Here is a 25,100-nt window from a genome sequence, read left to right on the forward strand (position 1 = left end):
TTTTCCAATAAAACCTTATTCATTAAAACCCTAGATCATGAAATACCCCATCAAATATACTTAACACTAGACTTTAACCCGCGGTGTACCGCGGATCGATTTTTTAACTAAAAAATTAAATTTTAAATTTTATTTTTTAATATTGTTTATTTTGTTAATTGTTTAAGATTGTATAATTGTATTTTGATTGTTAATTTTAAGATTTTATATGTGATATTAATACCGTCTCATATTAATACCGATCCAAATCTGTCCCACTATATAACCCCGTCCCGTGAAATTAAACATCATTTTGTTATTTTTAATAATATTTTATTTAATAGACATATAATTCGAGTCAATTTAAAAGTTTGATTTTATATATATTTTTAAATTTTAGTTAATAATAATTAATTCTATATAATGATTTTTGAATTAATTGTGTATGACCGACGGTCAAGATTGAAGATTAAAAACCGGATTAAGATTTGAATGACCACGATTAAATATAGGGATTGTTGAGATCTTTTAAGGAAATCGAATTGAATATGGACGTAATTGTGGCAAAAATTAGTTATGCTTAATATATTAGGTAAGATTTTTGAAAATGATTTTTTATGTTAATATCTTTGATATAATTTTGAAAATATAAATAATTAATGTCAATGACATTTGATCGTATAAATGTCTCTAAAAATGTATATATAGATTTTTTTTTTTCATTGTTATTCTGGAGATCATTATTTAGAACCTTCTAAAAAATAGGAATATGAAGATCTTTAGAATATTCTCAAATATTACCTTTCCAATAAATATTACCAAAAAAACCACCAAATCTCTAAATTTATGATAATCTCAAAGATTATATTTCCAAAAAAACATTCATAGAGATCCACTAAAACCCTAGATCATCAGCAATATCAATTTTTCTTGATAAACTTTTGTATACATAGGAATTGGAGAAGTTAGGGAGCAAGAGATGTGAGTGCCTTTATTTAAGATATGAATTCTTTAAAAATACAATAAAAATTGATATTTTATTGTTATGTTTTGCAGCAAAATGCCAAATTAACCCCAATTTGAGTAGGCGACTCACACATATCTCCCGCTCCGGCCAATCGACTCGTCGTCATCTCCGCCATTATCAGTATTCCTTGGAAGCTTTTCCCTGGTAAATCTTTGTACCCTTCTTCTTCTGTATTTCTTTTTGTTGTTGCTTGGAGACTCGAAATTGGTCTTACCTATCGCTTCCATCTCTCGATTTATTATGTGGTAATTTCGAGATTTGGGGTCTGTTTCTGTAAAATGTGGAAAAAGGGAATGAACTATATCTTATGATTCATGGATTCATGGGTTTTGATTCACTCTAAGTTTTGAGATTTCTCTGTAACTATCTGGTTTTGAAGATCTGCATGTCTTCTTTTAGTGTTTAGTTAACTTAGATCATCATAACATGTGCATTGCCAAAGGATATTATTCATTTAATTGATTGGAATATTTTTTTAATCATTATGCTTGTTGTAAGTTGTAACTGCTAGGATGGTGTTTTTAGTTCATATTCTTGTATTACATTGAGTAGGAATTGGACAACATGGTACATTCAGAGTCATCAAAACTCATTTCGTTGCGCGGTGGTAGTGGTCCTTTTTCTAAGGATGAACTGGCAACAAATGGTAGTTATACCGATCCTATGGGGCGGAGGAAGTCCAAGCGGTTTAAGGTTGCAGCGGAAAGTGAGTTTTCTCCTGATTGTGGATCGGGTTCCATGCGGCTCAGATCAAGAACTATACAGAAGGAGGTCCAAATTGAGACTTGCGAGAACAAGAATGCTTCTGAGGTTGAGGTTGAGTTGATTCCTGGAGAAAAAGTGGCAGATCGAGATGGTTTTAAATCCGTTGATTGTAATGACATGTCGGCTGGAGGAACCGAAGGAGCTAAATCTCTTCGAGTTAATATGCAAGAACCAATGGAAGGTAGGAATCTGCCAGAGAATACAAGTGAGCAAAATTTGGTGGAGGTCCATCCTCCAAGCATTAGCCTGCCAGAAGAAGATGTGGTGGGGTCTGTTTGCAGGAAAAGCATCACCGGGACAAAGGAGCTTCGCGGAAGAACGGTTTCTGTAGTGAGAGACTTATCTCCAAATATGGGGAGCAAGTTTTCAAAGAGTGGAAAGACCGCTAAAGGTTCTATATCGATGGAAGAGGATAACTTGGTTCTGGAAAAGTCAGATTCTGGAGATCATTTGGGTCAATCTCTTTCTAAAAGCATATCACCAGAGGTTTTGGAACTTGATAAATCAAAGGTTACTGTTCCAAAACCAATTGAGGCTGCTGTTAGGATAATTACAAACAAAGGGGTTGCAATGCCTCCACCCTTGAAGCCTTCCGAGAAGACGAATGGAGATTATGGTGAAGGATCTATGAGGAAGAATAGTGAGAGGGTTGCCCCGGATAAAAAGAGATTAGCTCGTAATCCTCGGTTATCAAATGGTGGGCTTCCTAGTGGCTCAAGCAGTGGGGAAAGTGCTCGGTACAAAGTTAAGGAAACTCTGCGTCTTTTCCATGAAACTTGTAAAAAAATTATGCAGGAGGAAGAAGCAAGGCCTAGGAAAAGAGATGGTAGCAAGTTCAGAGTGGATAACGAGGCTTCGAAAATTCTCAAGGGTAAAGGGAAAAATCTTAACAGTGGTACTCAGATTATTGGAACCGTGCCTGGTGTTGAGGTTGGCGATGAATTTCAATATAGAATGGAGATGAACTTTCTTGGTATACATAGACCAAGTCAAAGTGGTATCGATTATATGAAAGATGACGGCGAGGAACTAGTTGCCACGAGTATTGTATCCTCTGGAGGTTATGATGACGTGGTTGATAACTCGGATGTCTTGATCTACACGGGTCAAGGCGGAAATGTGGGGAAAAAGGGAAAGAAAAATAATGAACCCAAAGACCAACAGCTTGTAACGGGAAACCTTGCGTTGAAAAACAGTATACACAAAAAGAACCCTGTGCGGGTCATAAGAGGCATTAAAAATACGACACTACAATCATCAGCTGTTGCAAAGAATTATGTTTACGATGGATTGTATCTGGTGGAAGAGTACTGGGATGAAACTGGGTCTCACGGTAAGCTCGTCTTCAAGTTCAAACTGCGGCGTATTCCTGGACAACCCGAGCTTCCCTGGAAAGTGGTTGAGAAATCGAAGAAATCCGAGTTCCGGGACGGTCTTTGCAATGTTGATATCTCAGAAGGGAAAGAGACATTACCCATATGCGCTGTGAACAATATAGATGATGAGAAACCAGCTCCGTTTATCTACACGGTTAAAATGATATATCCGGATTGGTGCCGGCCAATTCCTCCAAAGAGCTGTGGTTGCACAAAACGCTGCTCCGAATCAAAAAAGTGTGCATGCGTTGTGAAAAACGGTGGAGAGATACCGTACAATTATGATGGAGCCATTGTTAGTATAAAGCCCCTGGTCTATGAGTGTGGCCCACACTGCCAATGCCCACCTTCTTGCTACATGAGAGTCTCACAGCACGGGATCAAGATCAAGCTGGAGATCTTCAAAACGGAGTCAAGAGGATGGGGAGTGAGATCGCTGGAATCTATTCCTATCGGAAGCTTTATCTGTGAGTACGCAGGAGAGCTTCTAGAGGATAAACAAGCAGAAAGACTTACCGGGAAAGATGAGTATCTCTTTGAACTCGGGGAGGAGGAGGATCAGTTCACCATAGACGCAGCACGGAAAGGGAACATAGGGAGGTTTATAAACCATAGCTGCTCACCGAATCTGTACGCACAGGACGTATTGTACGACCATGAGGACACAAGAATACCTCACATTATGTTCTTTGCACTGGACCATATACCTCCACTTGAGGAACTCTCATACGACTACAATTATAAGATCGATCAGGTAACCGACTCTAATGGTAATATCAAGAAGAAAATTTGCTACTGTGGTTCCGCTGAGTGTAGTGGTAGGCTCTACTAAGTAAGCTGTTGTTACCCCTTGTATTCTTCTTCATTTTCCCGCTTGATGTTTAGTTCTGTATGAATAAGCAAATTAGCTTTAGCCAAAATTACAATACACAGTGTGACATAATTGGTGTCAATTAGTGTTGTGATGTTTTAGCTGCATTACTCACTGAACCTCACCATAATCCAAGTCTTTCATAGTTATTTTTCATACACTTTGTTATGGTATTGCAACTATTGTTTGTGTGTGTGTGTGTTTTTTCCTTTCATCTACAAGATCTGTTACTTATGACACCTGAAACCACAGAATCCTCGAACTTACATGACCTCACTGTCTGTCTGAACCGAATTTCAAATTGTTCATGCTGATGTTGTCTTAGTGATTGCTAAGCACCAAAGAAGTAGCTAGCTCTTTTGTTTGTTTGTCCCAATCTCAGTCTCTGATATGGTTTGATTTGAAATTGGAAAAAGAGAGACATTATTGTTACTATTACTTAATTTATAGCAATGGGATCCCCTATGTTACAATTCATTATCCTCTATTCCAAAACTATTTATTCCATATTGTTTTTTAGCTTTTAAAGTACATAATGGTTTTGAGGATCCATAAAGATAACTCTCGAATTAGGATAAAGATAACAATTGTGTACATAGATGGGATCATGATGTTTATAGTATGGGTGGCCATGAAATCTTTGGACAACAAATGTGAAAAAAGCTATAACTTATCCCTTCATTGAGATATTCTTAGGGATTAGACTGCTTTGGCCTCATGGTAGTCTCTAATTTTCCATGACCATCTTATCGTTATATCATCCATATCTCAAGATTGTGACTAGCTGTTAAATCATTAACAAGTGTCTTTTTACTAATTTAGGCTGGACAGTGGACACCAGGGTTTTTTTTTTTTACTATTGTTAAAAACTTAAAATTAAGGGTTTTTGCAAGTACATTAAGAAAAGTAAAAATTGACCTTCTTAAATTGTCTCTTTCTGAAACTAGTCTTGCTCAATCTCAAACCACTTCTTAAAAAAATTGATGTGTGTTTGTTTTTGATGAAATGCTTTACAAAATTCCAAGCGGGTTCACTGGATTTTATATTTTGGAAGTTAGCTCCAAATTATATTATTATAACTCACTAAACTAATCATACAAACAATTATTGGTTGTTAATTAACAACCAAACCACCAAATAAATTAAATAGAGAAAAAATAAATACCCCATATAATACCATTACTTAATCACCTGAAGTTTATGCAATTAGATTGAAAGCAAATTTTTGGAATCTTAGAGAATAAACTCTCTTAATAACCAGAGAGATTTGCTTAATCATTAATTAAAAATTGTCATCAAGGATTGGGTCAACAAGTGGCAAATGGATGGCACTTTCGTAAATAAGTGAAACTCAGAGGTGTTTATTGTGTTCTCACGTGGGTCTCTTGCCTTAGTTCAAAAGTTCAAAATTGAGCTCTTTCTTCTTCTTCTTCGCGAAAACTTGAAAGCAGTTTTAGGAACAAAAACCAGAGGCTTTGATTTGAAAAAAAACCCTAATTTTCAAGAACCCTAAATTCACCACCATTTCTTCTCAAATCCTCTTTCCAAGTTCCATCCTTTTTATGTAAATGCATCTGAAGAAATCATCTGTAACAGAACGACGATTAATCGGGAAAGACGATTCCGATCCAAACCATATCCCCAATCCGATTCACCATCATCATCATCATCAGAACCCGAATAAAACTCGAACCGCCATTGATAAAGGCTCTGGCTTCACTGTGTACAATCATCCGCAAGGTCAGAGTCATCATCACACGGTTGATATCCCAATCTCGACTCCGCACCAAAGGTCAAATTTCTCTGCCGGTGTTGATCATTTCCGACGAAGAAACGCACGGGCACGATTGGGATCGATTTCTTCATTTTTCCCATCAAATCTTTTGTCTTTTCTTTCTTCGTATCGTCCCGTGATTGCTCGGTTCTTGAGGAAGCTTCTACGTTATACACTTCGAGCCCGTTTGATTTGTTTCCATCTTCGTTTCTTGCTTCTTCTTGCTGTCCCTCCTTTATACATCTTCTTCCTTGTAATCAATCTTCGTATTTTTCTTCGTCTAATCTTTGCGATTATCGCTCTTTCCTTCATCCTCTCGATCTCTCTCAAATTCGCTCTTCCTCACTTACCGTCAATTCGTCTTTTTGTCGCACGCTTGCTAACCTTTATCCCTGCCAGATTCTCTTCCTCTCAGCCGAGCACTACTAACCAAGTGATTTGGTCCATTGGGTCGAAGCCAGTTGCGGAGAATAAGACCAATTCAGGCTCTTGGGTTCAGAAGTTTGGCACTAATGATGTGTATGAAGGAGAGTTTCATAGAGGAAAGTGTTCAGGAAGTGGAGTTTATTACTATTCCATGAAAGGCAAATACGAAGGAGAGTGGATTGATGGGAAATATGATGGTTATGGAGTAGAAACATGGGCTAAAGGAAGTAGGTATCGAGGTCAATATAGGTTAGGGCTAAGGCATGGAATTGGAGTCTATACATTTTATACAGGAGATGTGTATGCTGGTGAGTGGTCTAATGGGCAGTGCCATGGCTGTGGTGTATATACCTCTGAGGATGGAAGTAGATACGATGGAGAGTTCAAGTGGGGTGTCAAACATGGCCTTGGTAGTTACCATTTCAGGTCAGCATTATTCTTTTTTACTCTGCATAGTCATTTAAGTTACTGGAATATGGTTGTGCTTTGACCATTGATGGTGGTTTTAGGTCCCTGTATAATTTGCTCGTCTGAGTGTGTTTGCAAATCTTGAGTTCCATTGTTTTTGAAGGGGAGTGTAGTTGTCTTTCCCTTTTATTGGGGCCCTTGTTCACCACCTTTTGGATCGATTGTGAATCTGAGGGATCTCTGAAAGGCTGTCACTTTCGATTTCTGACATTTGATGGATAACACATAATAGGGTTGTGTTTCCTGTTTGTTGTGGTTATCCTCACACTTTAAACAAGTCAAATTTCAGGCTAATATGGTTACTGTCATTAGCATTGGTCTGAAACAACTGCATGAAGCACTGCCTGTCAAGTGTGCATATCATGACTTTAAAACTACATTTAAATTGGGAGTTATGCTGCTGTTGCAGAAATGGCGATGCATATGCTGGGGAGTATTTTGCGGACAAGATGCATGGTTTTGGAGTGTATCACTTTGCCAACGGGCATAAGTATGAAGGAGCTTGGCACGAGGGAAGAAGGCAAGGGCTCGGTATGTACACTTTCAGGAATGGTGAGACACAAGCCGGTCATTGGGAAGACGGTATACTCAGTTGTGCTACCGAGCAGACTATCCGTCCTGGATCATCTTTTACAATCAGCCATTCCAAAGTTGTTGATGCTGTTGAGGTAAGTTAACTAGTAGTTTTATCTTAGTGCTGCAAACATCATATTTGCATTGAAGTAAACTTGTTCTCTCTTTGGCATTCAGAAAGCAAGGAAAGCAGCTGAGAAAGCACATGAAGTTGTGAAAGTGGAAGAGAGGATCAAGAGAGCGGTGATGGCTGCAAATAGAGCAGCGAATGCGGCTAGAGTAGCGGCCGTGAAGGCTGTCCAATCCCAAACCTTTCACAGGAATGATGGTGATCTTGAAACCAAATGTTGAGCATAGGTTAGAAGAGATCTTCATTAACAGGTTTTCTTGTTCCTCCTTTATGAACAAAGCTAGTTTTAAACTGTAGATAATAAACTAGGAGAGATCTTTGTAAATCAACACAAAAAAAATGGGTCTGCTTCATAGAAGGCAATTGACATACGTGTAGCCAAAAATCCATATCTTGATTAAAGAATTAGAAATCTGGTATATCAGTCTTATAACAAAAGATGGAAAAAATCTTGAATCTGGTCTTGAAAGGAGTAGAAGAAGTCTAGCTCTCAGTTTGCTCTCTGAGCCTCCTGATGGTACTCCTGACAGTCGCAGCACTAGCCGTATTCATTGTGTAGGCGCACCTCCAGCCTTAAGTTTCCCACAGTCCCTGCATCCCCAAATTCGAACAGCCTTTCTTCTAACAGCATACTTGCCACAGAACTCGCAGAAGTATTTGCTGTGCTGACTCACTTCCATCTTCTTGATTTGCTTCCTAAGACTGGCACCATATCTGGTCCCTTTTCAGACAAAATATCAACAGATTCAGAAACAAACCAACACAGAAACAATGTATAATGGCTGAAATGAAAAGAGGGGTCTTACGATTCCACACAGCAGAGCAATGAAGTAATTATTTGAATCACAAAGAGAGTTATGGCACTCACCATTATACACTTTCCTTAGTTGGATTCAGTTTTATATTTAAGTACATTTTTTTCTTTGTTATTCAAATTTAGTCTGGATTCGATTTCCATTTATCTATCGGTTTGTATAATATATAAATGATTCTAATTGAATGAAAGACTGAAATTTTTGTATCGTTTTCGAATTAATTAGATGATGTGCTCTTTATTTTATTTTCCTTCGAAGTCAATTTATCAAAATTAATGTAATGAAAAAGACTATGGACCGTTAGATCTGGGGAGGTGACCAATCGTACGGGCCAGGTTATATGAGTTCTAACACTGACAAACGACGTCGTGGCGGGTCCCACTGGTTTTCGGTAACGCAGGTTTTCAAAATCTTCTCATTTTCGTCCCTTCGAGCCAAATCAATGGCAAAAAAATAGCTTTTAGAAATCCCCACGACCAAAAAATCCAAAAGAAAAAAAAAATGTCCGAGAGAAATTATCGAGAAAAAAAAATCTTCGTGTAGGGGAGAGAGCTTGTGCCCAAGATTTTGAATTCTGTCTCTTCGTTATCGATTTTGAACAACCACATTGTTCGTAGATCTGAAAAAACAAGAAAAACTCACGGGTTTGATTATTACGATTTGCTCGGTGATTTTGACATCACGATTCGATTGTTTTGTTGGAGGTTACGAAGAGCTATTGATTCGATTCCAGATCCATACGGATCTAATCTCGGCGAGTCGATTTGTGGTCGACATTTTCAAAAGCTGTTCGCGTGGATCTGAAGAAGAGACATTGTTGTCTTTGTTATATAGCACCGAATTTTTCTGGGAAAGAATGGATCCAATATCGGCGGTTAGCGAAGAGCTGGCTGAGATCGAAGGACAGATCAATGACATTTTCCGTGCTTTATCGTGAGAATAAATCTCTCTAGCTTCTTTTTCTCCATCTTTGACTTGGGATTTGTGTCTATATATAATAATGTTTTGATATTTGGTTTCTACAGAAATGGATTCCAGAAGCTGGAGAAGATCAAAGATGCTAATAGGCAGAGTAGGCAGCTGGAAGAACTCACTGACAAAATGCGTGACTGTAAGAGGTAAGCATTGATTGAATCTGGTGTTTGATGATGATGATGATGATGATGATGATGATGCCTTGTTCTTCTTCTTCTTCTTTGCAGCCTTATTAAAGATTTCGATAGGGAAATCAAGAGCTTGGAAAGCGGTAATGATGCCAACACTAACCGCATGTTGAACGATAGACGACAATCTATGGTTAAGGAACTCAACTCATATGTTGCTCTTAAAAAGAAGTAGGTGACATTTTTGCTAATTGCTCAATTGATGTTCATATTTATGGTTAATGATGATAATGAGGATGGTTGTACAGATACTCATCTAACCTAGCAACCAATAATAAGCGAGTAGATCTTTTCGATGGACCCGGAGAAGAACACATGGAAGAGAATGTCTTATTAGCTTCAAGTAAGCCTTTAAATTACATTGCACTTTTGTCATATGATTACATACACCTACCTAGAGTATTTACTGGAATCTTAATCACTCTCAGATATGTCCAATCAAGAGCTAATGGATAAAGGAAACTCAATGATGGATGACACAGACCAAGCCATTGAGAGGGGGAAGAAGGTCCGTTTTCAGATTATATCATTTCCTATCTTCACAAAAGCAAAATCTCACTGCTTTTTTTGTGGCTTTGATAACAGATTGTTCAGGAGACTATAAATGTGGGAACAGATACTTCAGCAGCTCTCAAGGCTCAGGTTTGTGGTTCCAAACAGTCCTGCTTCTACCTGAATTCCCTTTTTCCAAGATTGTGTGTAAATTCTAAAAATTTACTTTTTCCTTGTTCAGACCGAGCAAATGAGTAGAGTTGTCAATGAGCTCGATTCTATTCATTTCTCACTCAAGAAAGCCTCTAAGCTGGTCAAGGAAATTGGTAGGCAGGTTAGTCTCGGAAATATCTTTATTTCTTCTTTATAGCATTCTTAGTTATCTGCAGCTCCTTCTTGTCCCTTTTACTTACTTTCTTCTGCCATTTTCTCTCAGGTTGCCACTGACAAATGTATTATGGCATTTCTTTTCCTTATCGTTATTGGTGTCATAGCAATCATCATCGTCAAGGTACATCTCAACTCCTTTCTTATTTAAATGTGCACACACACACTTAGGTGTACTTGTTTGAGTGAAATAGATTTCTCTGTTCGTCATTATTTTTTCATGGATATTATGAGGTGAAAGGTTTTTGCCTTTTCTGGAAACCATGTTGATTGAAGAACCTTATAAAAAGCACAAATACACACAAGTTTTTTTTCTCCAGTTATTCAATTATGGAATGTATAAAGTTGTCTCTTCTGTGATTGTTAATTTGATCTCTTTTGCTACTTTGTATAGATTGTGAACCCAAACAACAAAGACATCCGCAACATACCAGGCCTAGCTCCACCAGCCATGAACAGACGTTTGCTCTGGAACCATTACTGAACAAACAATATCTCATTTTCAGGCCATTCAAAATACTGGTACGTCGCACATTTTTTTGTCCCACACACTTCTTGGTCCTCCCCTAAGTCCATGTTGTTGTAGATGAAACCGCCTCACTTGAGAAATTAACCAGTTTCTATTCACATGGCTCTTGGCGGCTGTGCCTTTGAGCAGTCACAGGAATCAAATTCCCCTTTCGTTAAAAGTCTCAGAATCAAAACCATCTTTTTTAGCTCATGTGTTTGTATAAGGATGACTCTTTGTGTTATATCATATGTACGTGTATTTCTAAAACGTCGTCTCTGTTTCATGTTCTGGTAATAAAAACTTGTTCCTCTGTTTCACTGGTTTATGTTAACTGAGTTGTGTATCATATTCGATATTAGTATGACTATTAAAGTATTAACACATTATTGTTTCATGTAACAATGTTGTTTAGAGTTTACAATAAGAAAATAAATCTAGCTCAAGGAGGAAAATTGGGTGATTAAAATTGAAAACAATTACTAAATACAAATATTAAACTAAATAACCCACGTAATAACGAGTCGTCGTAATCTAGTTTATCTAGAAACGCAACGGATCGATAATCAAGGAAAATAATTCGGAGCTGATGAGTTAAAGCTATAGTTAGTTTGACTAACCACGGTTATGGTCAAGACTTAAGCAGAGAGTGGGGCTTATTATTAGTGGCTTAATCAAATAAAAATTAATCCATATTAAAACCTTTATCTATCTATCTCTCTCTCCTTCACAGCAAGCAACAGAGATTCAGAGACAAGAAAATGCGAGAAAGCGAAGGAAAACGCGACAAAACTCAAATGAATTTGCGTTTCGACGAAGGAGGAGGCAGCGTTTGGCAGAGATGCTCAAGACACGAAGGCCGTTTTGTCTGCGTTGGAGGTGTTTGTCCTTACTGCCTCCACGAACGTCTCTCCTCTCTCTGTCCCGATTGTGCTCACGATCTACCATGTTCGTGTACTCCTCGCGCCTCCGTGTCTTCCGGTGGAGGAGATGACGTTCCGTTCGCCGGTATCGGGTCAGTTGGCCGCGTTGCCAACTTGATTGAAAGCGAACCGGCGTTTCGGAGATCGACATCGCTTGCGGTTCCGTATTTCTGGTCTTCTAAACCGGAGACGATATTAGAAACCGAGTCGGATCTCAAACCGGGCCGTGGACGCTGGCTCTGGAGATTGTTGAGAGGAAACAGAGAAGAGACGAAAATAAAGGCTGCTACGGTTATGAAGAAGTCGAAATCCGTTGCCGGAGAAGAGCTATTTTCGCCGGCGCCGGTTGCAAGCAAAGGAAATGGTTGGTACTTTCCAAGTCCGATTAAGGTTTTCAGACAATCAAGAGTCTCCAAAATGATATTTCAACAAAGATCTCCATTGTACAGAGGTTAAATTTTAGGTTTTCTAGTATGTGTGTTTTTTTTTCTTTTGTTTTACGAAAACGTTGATTAATATTTCTTTTCATAATGAAAATGCAGATCTTATACATAAAAATCGGACATTCTTGATAAATTTGTTGAAGTTTGGGTTCATTTCCAGTTACCAATCTGTTAATTAAGAATTCTAGATACAGTTTCGTATAAATTGAGGTCACTTGAAAGACAAATTTGTCGAATGATTTTTTTATTTTTGACTACATATGTCTTTCAAAAGGGTTAGATAGAATTGTTTTTAAATGATACTTCTTTTCACCCCAAGTTTATTTTGCTGGCTACCGTTTAGCATCATGCTCTTTACAGTTGTGGTTCAGGCTGATAATTTTCTGATAGAAAACTAACTATTTATTGTCTTTCATAAACTTTTATACCCCAATTAATGTAACACTAATTGAGAGAAATTTAGAACACACATATTTTGAGAGATATACTCCTAGTGATGTTTTAAACAACAAAGTACAAAATCTCAATTATCGAGAAGTAAAAAAAAGGTTAATGGCTTTTAAAATATACTAATGTTTATAAGAAAATGGGAAGAAGTAACATGGTAACATGTGCATGGAAGCCCTACCAAACAAACACGTGAGTGAACTGAAGCCGTCTCCATATCTTAAAGAAGAAGGTGAAAATAGGGAAACGTGAGGGAGTGTTAAGGAGATAGAGAACAGAGCCGACAAAGAGTGGCGACAAACCTACGCACACGGTTGCACCTTCTCTCTATTGTCATCATCACCATTCACCACCCTTGCACTTCTCCACTTTATAAAAAAATCCCTCAACCTTTTGATTCTTCATAAATCAAAACCCCAATATAATATTTTAATCAACCTTTTTCTTCTTGGCCTCTTGGATATATGGATATTTTACTTTGTTGCCCACTCCCAAACTAACTCATGTGTTTGGTGTTCCTACTTCCTAATTCTGACTTTAATCAATATTCGTTTAAACAGATCGCGCGACAAACAAAACAAATCAATAGAGATATATAATTAAACTGGTTCTTCTTATACATTAACAAATACTATATGTTATATTTTTTGGTAACCAAAAAATATCAATTTGCGTTGATCTATATAATTCGGATAGGAGATTAGACATGCTAATTAGTAGTATTCTTTCTACCGATGGTACTAAAAACTCGTGGCTTGCTTCTGTTTTCATTTTTACTCTAATCATTTACGAAAAAAACTCTCTTAAAAGTTTGAAGCAGAAAACGAATTTGTATCTCTCTTGATGTTGCCATCTTGCTTATAAGGATAGAAGTTTATAAATTCAATTTAATTAATAATAATTACTTGATTACATGAAATAATAATCCATTTGTTATATAATAAAAATCCATTTTGATATGTAACACTAAATGACGTCAAAACCATTAACCATACACGAAAAGGTTAATTACGGAGGAAAAACAATTTACCTCTCGTATTGGGGTAAATGTAAAATTGGGTCGTTGGGTTAACTAACTACCTCTCGTTACCGTTACACATCAAAACGCGCGAGAGAGAGCTAAAAGGTTATAGTAGTCAATTCACATACCAACCTCACCTTACGGCTGGATCTCTCTTAAGCAACCTCATTTATAAACCCCTCCTCGATTTCTTGCGTTAATTTCGAATTTTTATCCTCTTTCTTTCTATCTTCTCCTCTCGATTTCAAAATTTTCACATCTCCGGAATTTTCATTTCTGGAGAATATTGTTTCATCCCTACAATGGCGTCCGAGAATCTGAATGATAAGATCTCTGTTTTTAAGAAGCTCAAAGCCAAATCCGATAATAAGGTAATGTCAATGCAGATTCATAGATCCGATTAAGATCTACAAGTTCGACGATCAGATCTGGGATTTATCTATGGCGGTCTTGAATCATTTTTGCAGATTTGTTTTGATTGCAATGCGAAGAACCCAACATGGGCTTCCGTTACTTACGGGATCTTTCTCTGTATCGATTGTTCTGCTGTTCATCGGAGTCTTGGCGTCCACATTAGCTTCGTCAGGTCATTTGATTTTCATCTTTCTATTATAGAGAGACATTTCCTAATAATCTAGGGTTTAGAGAATCTGCTTTTTTAGCCAAGAATCTATGTTGATCGTCATTTTTATTTAGGTCAACCAATTTAGATTCATGGAGCCCTGAGCAATTGAAAATGATGATATATGGAGGAAACAACAGGGCACAAGTCTTTTTCAAGCAGTATGGATGGAGCGATGGAGGTAAGACCGAGGCTAAGTATACTTCGAGAGCTGCTGATTTGTATAAACAGATTCTTGCTAAAGAAGTTGTTGCTAAAAGCAAGGCCGAGGAAGTATTATTGGATTTGCCTCCATCTCCTCCTGTTTCATCAACACAAGTGCCCAATGGGCTCTCCAGCATCAAAACCAGTGAAGCTCCTAAAGAGAGTAATAATACGCTAAAGCAGCAAGAAAAGTCTGAAGTTGTTCCCGTCTCACCCAGAGTTTCTCGCAGCGTTAAGAAACCTCTTGGTGCTAAGAGGACAGGCAAAACAGGTGGACTTGGCGCCCGGAAACTAACTACTAAGGTCAGGAACGTTCTTTACTCTTTATAGAATTTGTTGAGAGATATCACAAAAGAAGTTTTTGATTACTTGCAGTCGAGCGAGACTCTTTATGATCAAAAGCCAGAGGAATCTCTTGTTATACAAGTGACTTCCCCAGCATCAGCTAAATCAGCCAGGTCATCGTTTTCCTCTCGCTTTGATTACGCGGACAGTGTTCAAAACAGAGAAGATTACATGAGCCCTCAAGTGGTTAGTCATGTAGCTCCACCAAAATCATCAGGCTTCTTTGAGGAAGAGTTGGAGATGAACGGAGGCAGGTTTCAGAAGAAACCAGTCACAAGTTCCTCAAAAGTGCAAGTGAGTTTCACTCTTTTGTACTAAAGATTTGAGTAGATTCATTTTGTACTCACCGTCTTTAGCATCTACCAGATTCAAGAAACAGATGAAGCACGGAAGAAATTCACAAACGCGAAATCAATCTCCTCTGCTCAGTATTTCGGAAGTGACAACAACTCGGCCGACCTTGAGGCCAAAAGTACATTGAAGAAGTTCTCCGTACGTTTCCTCTTAGTTGACCCTACTTGCCTTAACAAATTGATACTTGTGTTTTCTGTTGCCTTAACTTACATTTTTAAAAACAGGGTTCATCAGCAATCTCTAGTGCTGATTTGTTTGGAGACAGTGATGGAGATTTCACTCTTGATCTCACCGCGGGTGATCTTCTCAACCGCCTATCTCTCCAGGTCTCATTTCAATACTTGTCATGCATGCTCTCTTTTTCTATGCAAATAACAACAGATTTTGTCATCATTAAGACGTCTTATAAATGTGTTAGGCTCAACAAGACATGTCATCATTGAAGAACATGGCAGAGGAGACAAAGAAGAAGCTTGGCTCTGTTGCTTCCAGCTTATGGGTTTGAAATGTTCATAATTCTCTAAAGTCCATTCAACTTTTTTATTTTATTTTTTCTTATACTCTAAATTCCATTTACAAAATCAGTTATCCTATTCTTTTACCAGGGAAACTCTGTTTCGAGTTATCAATATTTTGTATAATTGAGATTATTTTGTGTTACTTTGTAAAAATTGTCAAATAAAAAAATATGTTGTGTGCATTTGGATGTTTATTGTCTTAGATGCATCCGACTTTACTCATATAAGACTTACATCGTATAAACCATCCCAAACTATCTTCCGCATTTCGAGATTCACAGTGACCATATATCCCTTGACAATTTTCATCTTCACCAAATTAAATGTTTGTGAATTTTGTTTGGTATGGAAATTTGACGTTTTTGTAAGGAACTTAAGAAAGTCAAAAAGATTTTTTGTAAGGAACTTAAGACAATGACCATAGTTGATACTTGATACCTTCCATAAAGAGAAACAAGCTAAAATATGTGTTGTGGAGTGGAGCCATGTTTGAAGAGGGATTCTCTAAAGGAGCCTAAGAGCATCTCCAATGGTGAGAGCCCTCTCATGGGCTCTCTCCCATTCTTTAATATTAATTGTGAAAATTTGTAAGAAGAGAGCTTGTATTTTTTTTGAAAAAAAATTCATAGTCCAATGGTAGTATCTCTCAAGTGGGGTTCTCTTCAAATGTTTCAAATTTTTGTCCACAATCTCTAAATCTCAAAAAAGAAATCAATACCTTGCTAAAGAAAACAATGTTAACTAGTTTCTTTCTCTTAAGAAGTATAGAAGTCGAAAAGAACATATATCCAAGAACACAAAGAACATGTCTTAAGTAGAACACAAGTTTTAAGAAGAACACAAAGAACAAGTCGAAAAATCAACACACCTTACTCTTAAGAAGTACAGAAGCACAAATCCAAGAGACTCTTGGTCAGCTCTTCGACTTTGCTCTGTGAAAGAGAAACCAAAATATATGAGCAAAGACGGTTTACTTCACATAAGGAGATTAAAATTGGCAGTATGCCTTACCAATACCAGTTTAGGAACATATAAGATTCTTAATGCAGTACCACTAAAGATCACAATCAATCAGGAACATATAAAACTTTCCAATAAGATCATTTTCTGAAGTTCAAAAACAATGAATTCTTAGCTAGGGAATCGTGTGTAGGAAAGTACATAATTTCAAATCCTCACCAACTCCAGTATTCAAGAAGAAAAAATCTTCAGGCATGTTCCAATCAATCTCATTAACCTGTTACAAGAAGACGAAAGACATGAGAACATTCCATACAGCACCAGAAAATTACTAGGCGATTATTACATGAACAAGGGACTTAGGTGAAATATAACTGCATGCACTTTTAATAGGAGACAGGGAAGGGGAAAAACCTTATCAAAAAGATTAACAAGGGTATGAGCTTACGTTACCTCATAACAAGAGATGGGGCTCGAGACAATACCCTATTACCAACAGCTACATGTGTCCCATCAGGTTTGTAAGTGATGTTTATATTCTCTCCACTAAGTTCTGCCTGCTGTGTGCATTTTCCACCTGTATAACTCGAAGAAGACATATCTTAGCAATTGATAGTAATATTTGTGAATGACACAAAGCTAATCCATTAGAAAATTTACAGATTTCTAAACCAAGCTCCATGCATATTTCAGAAGCAAAACTAAACGATTAAGAGAATACTTCTCCATATGTATTCATCATCATCAAAAATACACAGAAGTTCCCATAGCTCAAAAGGTAAAGAAATTACATGACCGTGTGGTTCGATATTCCAAATGCGAGTCGTTTGATCAACAGAACCCGAAGCAAGATTTGTTCCATTAGAATTCCAAGCTACAGAATGTACCTTCAATCCCAAAAATTCCCCCAAATTCAGCAAAAAAACTAGGATTTCGCAAGTTTTATTGACTACAGAAAATTAGACTGGAGATAGAAAAAATAAAACCCTAATTTTGGAGATTCAACCACAAAATACAAAATTAAATCACGATTTACACTCAATAATTGCTTGATTAATACCTAATTTGGAGCTTCCATCACAGATTTCACTCCAAATCACTTTCGGTTCCGATTGAGTTTGGTCTTCCTCCGCCAATGGACAACAGCTTCTGTCGACTTGATGATTTCGGCGTCTCAGATTCCTCGATTACACACATAAACGGCTTGATTCATCGAAAATCATAGATCAATGATTTTCTGTTTGGTCGCGAGAGAGACAGAGAGAAAAGAGAGTAGTCGTGTTTAGTTTTATTTTTGCGGAGGAAACGAGAGTTGTTTATTTTTTTGTTTTGTTAAATATGACGACCCAATCAAATAAGGACACGTGGTCGCCTCTCTCATCCTCAGAAAGCTCTCTGAAGAGAGCTGGCTCTCTCAATTTTATTCACTTTTGATTTATTTTTTTGCAATTAATTCAAGAGAACCTCTGAATTTGTTCATTACATCCTCCCATTGGAGATGCTCTAAGTCCAAAAACTTGAGCATCATGATATATTTTTATGTATTCTTTTTTTTTAAAAGAGTATCAAAATTTTAAAATCTACTAATATATCTTCTTTTGTTTTGGTAATCTAGGATTGTAATCTTACATTAGCCCCCAAAATGATGAGTTGTCCTAAAATAGAATAACCTTACAAAAACATCTATTATAAGAATTCTTTTTTAATCCACCGAACGATCAAACACTAAAAATAAGCAAACTGCCACCCAAACTATTTGTCTTTATCTCTCTTTCTTCATTTACAAAAAAAGAGGAAGCTCTTAGTTTTTTATCCCCTAATTCCTCAACAACAAAACAATCAAAACCCATTAATATAGGTTTTCATTAGGTACTCAAAGTTTGATTTCTTGTCATTCAAACAACCAGAGAACCCTAAAAGGAACATCACCAAAAGATTGTCATTTGAGATTTGAGCTCTCTTCGTGATACCACAACCGCATTTTGAGGTGTCCCCTTTTCTAATCAATTTAAGCAAATCAAAACTCAGAAGATAACAACCTTTAAAAAATCTCTCATTTTCGATTCGGTTTCCGTAAGAAACAGAAACAATGAGCCTGAACTGCCTCGCTTGCCACATCTTGCAAAGAACAGACTCGGACAGAGAAATAGGAAGCCTTAAAGATTCAAACTTCAAAGAAAATTTCGCAACTTCAAGGTATGACAAGATGGTAAGGAACAGATCATCGTTGCCAGTAGTAAGACGGGTTAATAAGGGTCATCGCAGGCTTTACAGTGCGGAGATCATGGTCTATGGGGAACTGGACGAGCCCAAGCTGGTCAGAAGCAGTGGGATCAGAAGGGATTGGAGCTTTGAGGATCTAAAGAAAAATAAAGATCAGCTAAGAATTGAAGAGACAATAAAGGAATAAAACAGATCCTTTTGCTAGGTTTCTTCTAATGTTCTTGTTAACCTGTTCTGTTGTTTTCGATAAGTTTACGGATTTTCTGTGATCCGACATGATAAAATCTGTGAAAGTTCATATATATGAATTCATTTTCCTAATGAAGATTCTATAAGAGCTGAAGTTTCAATCCCAATTCCATGAGATGAAGGAACACATGATTCACCTTCTTTTTTTTTTGGTTTTAATGTGAAGATGATTCACCTTCTTCAGATAGAGTTTGCCCTTAGATGTATAAATTCTTGAAAAAGGTTCAATTTTTCATCTTTCTAGCTTCTGCTTTCCAATCTCTCCGACAGTGACTTATGTTCATAAGAATCATAACCATAAAGCTCTGCTTCCCGCTCTCAGCCCTTTCCTCTCCCATATACGAGCGTTGCCTTTCTTGTTGTTTCATGCACAAAACATGAGACCAATGCTGCCTCATGAACCGTCTCTGTTTTCATCCATGCACAAAAGTATATAGACGTTTTAGCACTAACACTCAACACCGGAAGTAACAAACACATGTTTCTATTAGAAACATTTAGCTTCTTCATCAGTTTCAATACCATAAAGGGTAATGCATTCAAGTAAGAACCAATAGAATACTTAACATATAAGATTGAAAAACCTAAAACCAATAGATACATAAACACAAGTGATAAGAACAGAGCACATAAAGCTCTAATCCTCTTTACACAACAAGGATCACGTAGGATGATTTATTTACGATCTTTGTATATAGCTAGGCTATGCAATCCATTCTAATTCTGTTACAAGGACTCCTATGCACGTATCAACAATAAACAGAGTTAATAATTCTAAAGATGGATAAACCAGCAACTGGGGTGGTGGCGCAGTTGGCTAGCGCGTAGGTCTCATAGCTATTGAGTGATCCTGAGGTCGAGAGTTCGAGCCTCTCTCACCCCATTCATTTTTAATTATAACATGTCTTTTAATAGTTTTGTGTTTTTAGTTCAGATAAAAAAAAAATTGATTGTACTGTGCTACGATAATTTTGATGGTACCAGTCGGTCATCATCACCAAAAGAAATATATAAAATCATTTTTTTTTTTCTCTAATTTTGTTGTTGTTGAAATATTAGTATAGTTTTATTGTTAATATTGATCATACCAAATCCAAAATAAATTCAATAAATTGAAAATAAAAATAAAAGGATATTTTTAAAATGGATAAGATTAACGCAGATTTTATTGGATAAAATCATCGCAAATCTCTGTTGTTGGTACAATTGTCCTTAAATTTTGCGTGCGATCTTATCTTAAAAAAAATCGAATACTTAACCCTTAATCCAACGGTGATTAGGGTAAAAGACTAAAAGGCATTGCTCTACTATAAATAGGAAAGCATGATACGCGATAGAGATAAAAAAAATAGTGAGAACGAGAGATTTAAAAATTACATCGATTATTTTTTGTCAACTAACAAAGTTTATAGATTGATTGATAGTATTTGGATTTTTGTTATCTAATCAACAAAGAGATTATTTTCTCTAAATTTCTTGTTTTTTGTAGGTTCTAGCGAGTCAAATACTTTTTTCCCAAATTATAAACACCGTTTATCAAATTTTGTGTGACTAAGGGTGGACACATAGCGGATATCATGGATTTTGGTGGTATTCGTGATCCGTTTCGTCCGGACCCCACTTTAATATATGTATCTGTTCTGCAACTAATCGGATATTCAATGTTCGAATATCCAGATTTTCATCGAGATATCTGATCCATTATGTAAGATTTTTTTATTTTATTTTAAAACATATAAAAAAGTTACCTAAAAATAGCTATATTACATTAAAAATCTATAAAAATTTTGTTTAGCTTTTATTTTAAAATTAATTTGATGAATAGAAATTAATAAGAGTTATATATGTAATTATATATATATATATATGCCGGAGTTAAATGGATATCCGTCTCTTAAAATTTTATTATTTATGATTTTTTATTTTTTAAAAGATACTAATTTTTACTATTTGTTTTGTTTCGTAAAGTTATTGATATTGGAATATTTCAAATCAAATTGAAAATGATAAACAAGTGAATCTAACATATAGTTTTTCGAAGCATATGTGTGAAAAATATCTTGTATCTTTTCTAAGTATTTTTTTATAATAAGTAATTTTAGTGTAATTCTAAAAAAATATTATTAGTTTGAAGAAGACAAAAAAGATATGGTTTCCTCATTATAGTACTTTTTATCAGAAGATTATTTCTTTTTAAAAAGATGTATATATAGATATCTTGCTAAAAGAGGAGTTTTCTAGAAATGCTCTATTAGCATGTAAAAACAAGATTTCTATTTTTCTTATGTATTGTGCTTGTCCTTCCTATTATATATACTAATCTTTCCATTTTCCATTGAAATTTTCTTATTACAAACTTAAAATAACAGCTGGGCAAATTTATGTAAGAGACGAGTGTGATGATAGGAACACGTCAGCTCCACATCACTCCAGTCTGGCAAATACACGAATTAAATATAAATAAGAAAAAGACACGAACAAAAAAATTGTGGAATCTAGTTTCGTCTCATTTCTTCTTCGTTGACACAATTAGGGTTCACTTCAATTCTCTTCTCTGGATCGTATTACTTGGGGAAATTTAAAGATCTGGCTCTTTTGGGTTAGCTCGGATCCAAATTCTCATGTGAAAGACCTGAACTTTTGCTCCATCTTAATCGTTTTTTTCTTCTTCTTGGGCTGGTCTGGTGGATATACAGAGAATTGATAGTGTTTGAATTGTAATTCTCGGAGTATTTTGCTTTAGTGTTTGATCGAGTTTCTGAGCTTAGTATCGTGGGGTTTTGGGTTTAGGGGAGGATAAAGTAGCTTAAGAGCTGAGGATCTAGTTTCTTAGGCTTGGCACTTTCAGCTGAATTTTGATTCGTTTCTGGACTCATTAGTTTGGTAATGATTAGTTTTGGATATTTGTTGGATTAGGTAACTACTAGACAGAGGGATTAGCTACCAGAGATTTGGGTTTTGGCTGATTTAGCGTTGGTTGGTTTTTGGATTGGTAGTGAGGGTTTACCAATAGCATAGTATTGGATTTTAGTGTGGATTTTTGTGGAGATGGATAGGCCTAGACAAAATGATCATTTGGGTGTGAATAAGATTGGGAGAAATATCAGAAAGAGTCCTCTGCATCAACCGACTTTCGCTGCCAATGCTAGCAACGTTGCCGCGGCAAGGCCTCAAACACAGCCTCAGGTTTATAACATAAGCAAGAACGACTTTAGAAGTATTGTTCAGCAGCTAACGGGTTCTCCATCACGTGAATGCCTTCCTCGGCCTCCTCAAAACAACCCGCCAAAGCCTCAGAATACACGGTTGCAGCGGATCAGACCATCCCCCTTAACGCAGATAAACCGGCCTGCGGTTCCTCTCCCTACCATGGCTCCTCCACAATCTCATCCTCAGTTTGTTAGACAGCATCCACCCCAGCCGCCTTTCCCACAAAGCACACAACAACCAATGATGGGTCACAGGGACCAGTTTTGGTCCAATACAGCTGAGTCTCCCGTCTCAGAGTATATGCGTTATCTTCAAAGTTCACTTGGAGATTCAGGACCCAATGGTAACCAAATTCAGCCAGGTCAGGAGCAGCGGCCCTATATCCCAGGTCATGAGCAGCGGCCATATATCCCAGGTCATGAACAGCAGCCATATATCCCAGGTCTTGAGCAGCGGCCATATATGCCAGGTCATGAGCAGCGGCCATATATGCCAGGTCATGAGCAGCGGCCATATATGCCAGGTCATGAGCAGCGGCCATATATGCCAGGTCATGAGCAGCGGTCATATATGCCAGCTCAGTCTCAGTCTCAGCCTCAACCTCAACCTCAGCAACATATGATGCCTGGATCGCAACCTCGAATGAATATGCAAGGCCCTCTTCAACCTAACCAGTATCTACCACCACCCGGGTTAGTTCCTAGCCCAGTGCCTCGTAATCTTCCTTCCCCTCGGTTCAATGCTCCTGTACCTGTCACGCCTACTCAGCCCTCTCCCATGTTCAATCAGATGTATGGTGGATTTGCTTCTCCTCGATATAACGGTTTTGGACCACTGCAATCACCTACATCCCAATTTCTTCTACCATCTCCTACCGGTTACCCGAATATGTTCTCTCCGAGATCACCTTACCCATTGCTATCACCAGGAGTTCAGTATCCTCAACCACTTACCCCAAACTTCTCATTCTCACAAATTGCTCAACAAGGAAGTCTTGGACCCGGTGCAGGTGCAGGTGCAGGTCCAGGTCAAGGTCCTCCTCAGCCTCCTCCTTCGCCAGGGCTCATGTTCCCTTTATCTCCATCTGGGTTCTTCCCCATCCCAAGTCCAAGATGGAGTGATTTCTAGGTGCTCTCTTTTCTATCTATCCGATTTATTGAATTGAGTAAATCGCAGTATGGTTATTCAAGTCTCCTTAGGTTAGTCTGTTCTTTGAAAGAAGCTTAGAACTTCAGAGCCTACAGTGGAATAGACGCAGCAGAATAGATGCGTAAAACACTAAAGGAGCTTTTAGAAGCAAGGAAGATTTATAGGTGTTTTTTTTTTCTCTGTGTGATTTTTATAGGGACGATGATGATTACCTTTGTTTTTGTTTATCACAAAATTAGTTTTATCTTTGCGTAATTTGTACACAGACTACAGATGAACTCTTCAATTTATATGATTTTTGGGTGTTTTCAAAGCAAGTGTCTCTCTACTTTTTTACTAAGAACAAAAATCAATAACATATTACTAATTCGTTTCTTCGATAGAAAAATTGACAAGTGAAATTTTTTTGGATAATAATTAACAATAGATGCAGAAACAATTGGTACATTGATATAACCCAAAAAGATCAACTCACTGAACTACAAAAGGTGGTACAAAAAACAGACCGAAATTTTCTCGAAGGATTATGAGTATGACACATGGCATCAAAGAAATGATCAATGAATACATAAACTTATGAAAATGCAGAACCGTGTGTGTTGATCCAATTTACCTAGGAGATTAGAGCTAGAATTTTTGTAAATAATATATGGATGTCAAGATCAACATACAAATTGCCAATAAATTGTTCTAAGAAATAAGTTAAAGAAAAGAATGACATCCATATAAATTTTATGGTGAAAAAAAACAAGGCGCAACTAATTTTGGTCAAATCTAACGGAAACACAACCGTGAACGAGATTGGCATTAGATGACAGAAAAATCTCCGGTTCCTTTCCGCAAAAATTGTATCCACGTCCATGGCCGTGCAAGACTATGTGCATGTTGGTCATTTAGTCACAAAGTAGGACTTTTCTTTTTCTCTTCAGTTTATTTTTTTAATTTTTTGGCAAAATAGGATCTTTCTTTAATTGAAGAACATAATAATTATTGACAGGACCGGCCCAATAGATCATGTTGTCTAAAACAAAAATAAGTCCCCTTAACCCCAATGTTTTTTTAATCACAAATTATCAGTCTTGAGCTTTGAACCTGTTACATATACACGTTTTACAAAATGAACCATTGATGTAAGCTCTGTTTACAAAAATAGACCCTTTCACTACTGCATACAATAGAAACCATCTTATTATATAAAGTATGGTTTTCAAAATTAATAACTCATATGATCGTGACACATGGCAAATTTATCGATCTTAGATTTTGACACGTGTAAAACAAAAATTTCCTTTTTAAAATAAAAAAGAAGATAATTGAAAATAACTACAAATTTAAATAATTTTAAAAATGTAAAAGATAATTATAAGAAAAATTGTAAATAATTCATATTTCTATAAAAAAAATTTAAAAAATGTCAAAAGATAATAATAAGGAAATTATACGTTTTTTATATTTCAATTAAACAAGAAAAAAATCAGGCAAATTTATTAAAAAGGAAACATATTAAAATTTTGATATTATTTATCTCAATTTCTTCTCCAATTAGAGATATGTGATAATTTAATTAAAGTAATCCTCATATTATTTATTTGAGTTTATTTTTTCAATTAGAAATATGTGAGATCAATTTTTTTTTCCTTTTTGTAATATTTTTTTACTTAACTGTTTTTGTTTGTCT

At 36.6% G+C, this 25,100-nt stretch overlaps 7 protein-coding genes, 1 long non-coding RNA gene and 1 other non-coding gene across 16 annotated transcripts; 8 read left to right on the plus strand and 1 right to left on the minus strand.

Annotated features, from left to right (window-relative positions):
- Positions 1-857: 857 nt before the first annotated feature.
- Positions 858-4,200, plus strand: LOC9317447 (histone-lysine N-methyltransferase, H3 lysine-9 specific SUVH5). Its single transcript, XM_002879488.2, has 3 exons — positions 858-960; positions 1,036-1,150; positions 1,559-4,200. The coding sequence occupies exon 3, from the start codon at positions 1,571-1,573 to the stop codon at positions 3,977-3,979; it is 2,409 nt and encodes an 802-aa protein (XP_002879534.1). The 5' UTR covers positions 858-960; positions 1,036-1,150; positions 1,559-1,570; the 3' UTR covers positions 3,980-4,200.
- Positions 4,201-5,371: 1,171 nt separating this feature from the next.
- LOC9315602 lies at positions 5,372-8,410 on the plus strand. 2 transcript variants are annotated; one of them, XM_021027442.1, is made up of 4 exons: positions 5,372-6,644; positions 7,096-7,354; positions 7,437-7,640; positions 7,949-8,410. In XM_021027442.1, the coding sequence occupies exons 1-3, from the start codon at positions 5,587-5,589 to the stop codon at positions 7,608-7,610; spliced, it is 1,491 nt and encodes a 496-aa protein (XP_020883101.1). In that variant the 5' UTR covers positions 5,372-5,586; the 3' UTR covers positions 7,611-7,640; positions 7,949-8,410. The 2 variants fall into 2 exon arrangements, with proteins under 2 accessions (XP_020883101.1, XP_020883100.1); XM_021027441.1 differs by having other exon boundaries at positions 7,437-8,410.
- A 246-nt stretch (positions 8,411-8,656) lies between these two features.
- Positions 8,657-11,080, plus strand: LOC9317448 (novel plant SNARE 11). 3 transcript variants are annotated; one of them, XM_021027444.1, is made up of 10 exons: positions 8,663-9,137; positions 9,230-9,322; positions 9,407-9,538; positions 9,616-9,710; positions 9,796-9,875; positions 9,953-10,009; positions 10,101-10,193; positions 10,296-10,370; positions 10,641-10,768; positions 10,833-11,080. In XM_021027444.1, exons 1-9 carry the CDS (start codon positions 9,061-9,063, stop codon positions 10,728-10,730), a joined length of 792 nt encoding a protein of 263 aa, XP_020883103.1. In that variant the 5' UTR covers positions 8,663-9,060; the 3' UTR covers positions 10,731-10,768; positions 10,833-11,080. The 3 variants fall into 3 exon arrangements, with proteins under 3 accessions (XP_020883102.1, XP_020883103.1, XP_020883104.1); XM_021027445.1 differs by having other exon boundaries at positions 10,905-11,080; XM_021027443.1 differs by having other exon boundaries at positions 8,657-9,137; positions 10,641-11,080.
- Positions 11,081-11,489: 409 nt separating this feature from the next.
- On the plus strand, positions 11,490-12,253 carry LOC9315604. The gene has a single exon (XM_021027446.1). It carries the CDS (start codon positions 11,516-11,518, stop codon positions 12,131-12,133), a length of 618 nt encoding a protein of 205 aa, XP_020883105.1. The 5' UTR covers positions 11,490-11,515; the 3' UTR covers positions 12,134-12,253.
- Positions 12,254-13,605: 1,352 nt separating this feature from the next.
- Positions 13,606-15,800, plus strand: LOC9315605 (ADP-ribosylation factor GTPase-activating protein AGD10). The gene is made up of 7 exons (XM_002879492.2): positions 13,606-13,959; positions 14,056-14,174; positions 14,285-14,717; positions 14,790-15,053; positions 15,126-15,251; positions 15,338-15,439; positions 15,532-15,800. The coding sequence occupies exons 1-7, from the start codon at positions 13,891-13,893 to the stop codon at positions 15,616-15,618; spliced, it is 1,200 nt and encodes a 399-aa protein (XP_002879538.1). The 5' UTR covers positions 13,606-13,890; the 3' UTR covers positions 15,619-15,800.
- Positions 15,801-16,267: 467 nt separating this feature from the next.
- LOC9315606 lies at positions 16,268-17,972 on the minus strand. Of its 5 annotated transcripts, none has more exons than XR_002332470.1 (5): positions 17,652-17,972; positions 17,383-17,478; positions 17,045-17,168; positions 16,643-16,868; positions 16,268-16,563 (listed from the first exon to the last, which is right to left on the minus strand). It is a non-coding gene; the product is annotated as an uncharacterized LOC9315606 (long non-coding RNA). The 5 variants fall into 5 exon arrangements; XR_002332471.1 differs by having other exon boundaries at positions 16,268-16,738; positions 16,811-16,868; positions 17,652-17,933; XR_002332472.1 differs by having other exon boundaries at positions 16,811-16,868; positions 17,652-17,925.
- Positions 17,973-18,401: 429 nt separating this feature from the next.
- On the plus strand, positions 18,402-19,157 carry LOC9317449. Its single transcript, XM_002879493.2, has one exon. The coding sequence runs from the start codon at positions 18,681-18,683 to the stop codon at positions 18,999-19,001; it is 321 nt and encodes a 106-aa protein (XP_002879539.1). The 5' UTR covers positions 18,402-18,680; the 3' UTR covers positions 19,002-19,157.
- A 704-nt stretch (positions 19,158-19,861) lies between these two features.
- TRNAM-CAU lies at positions 19,862-19,946 on the plus strand. The gene is given in 2 exon segments: positions 19,862-19,899; positions 19,911-19,946. It is a non-coding gene; the product is annotated as a tRNA-Met (tRNA).
- A 1,586-nt stretch (positions 19,947-21,532) lies between these two features.
- LOC9315607 (protein HAIKU1) lies at positions 21,533-23,735 on the plus strand. Its single transcript, XM_021029381.1, has 2 exons — positions 21,533-22,027; positions 22,087-23,735. Exon 2 carries the CDS (start codon positions 22,112-22,114, stop codon positions 23,399-23,401), a length of 1,290 nt encoding a protein of 429 aa, XP_020885040.1. The 5' UTR covers positions 21,533-22,027; positions 22,087-22,111; the 3' UTR covers positions 23,402-23,735.
- Positions 23,736-25,100: the final 1,365 nt, after the last annotated feature.

The sequence above is a fragment of the Arabidopsis lyrata genome, assembly GCF_000004255.2.
Source record: "Arabidopsis lyrata subsp. lyrata unplaced genomic scaffold ARALYscaffold_4, whole genome shotgun sequence".
Taxonomy (NCBI): Eukaryota; Viridiplantae; Streptophyta; class Magnoliopsida; order Brassicales; family Brassicaceae; genus Arabidopsis; species Arabidopsis lyrata.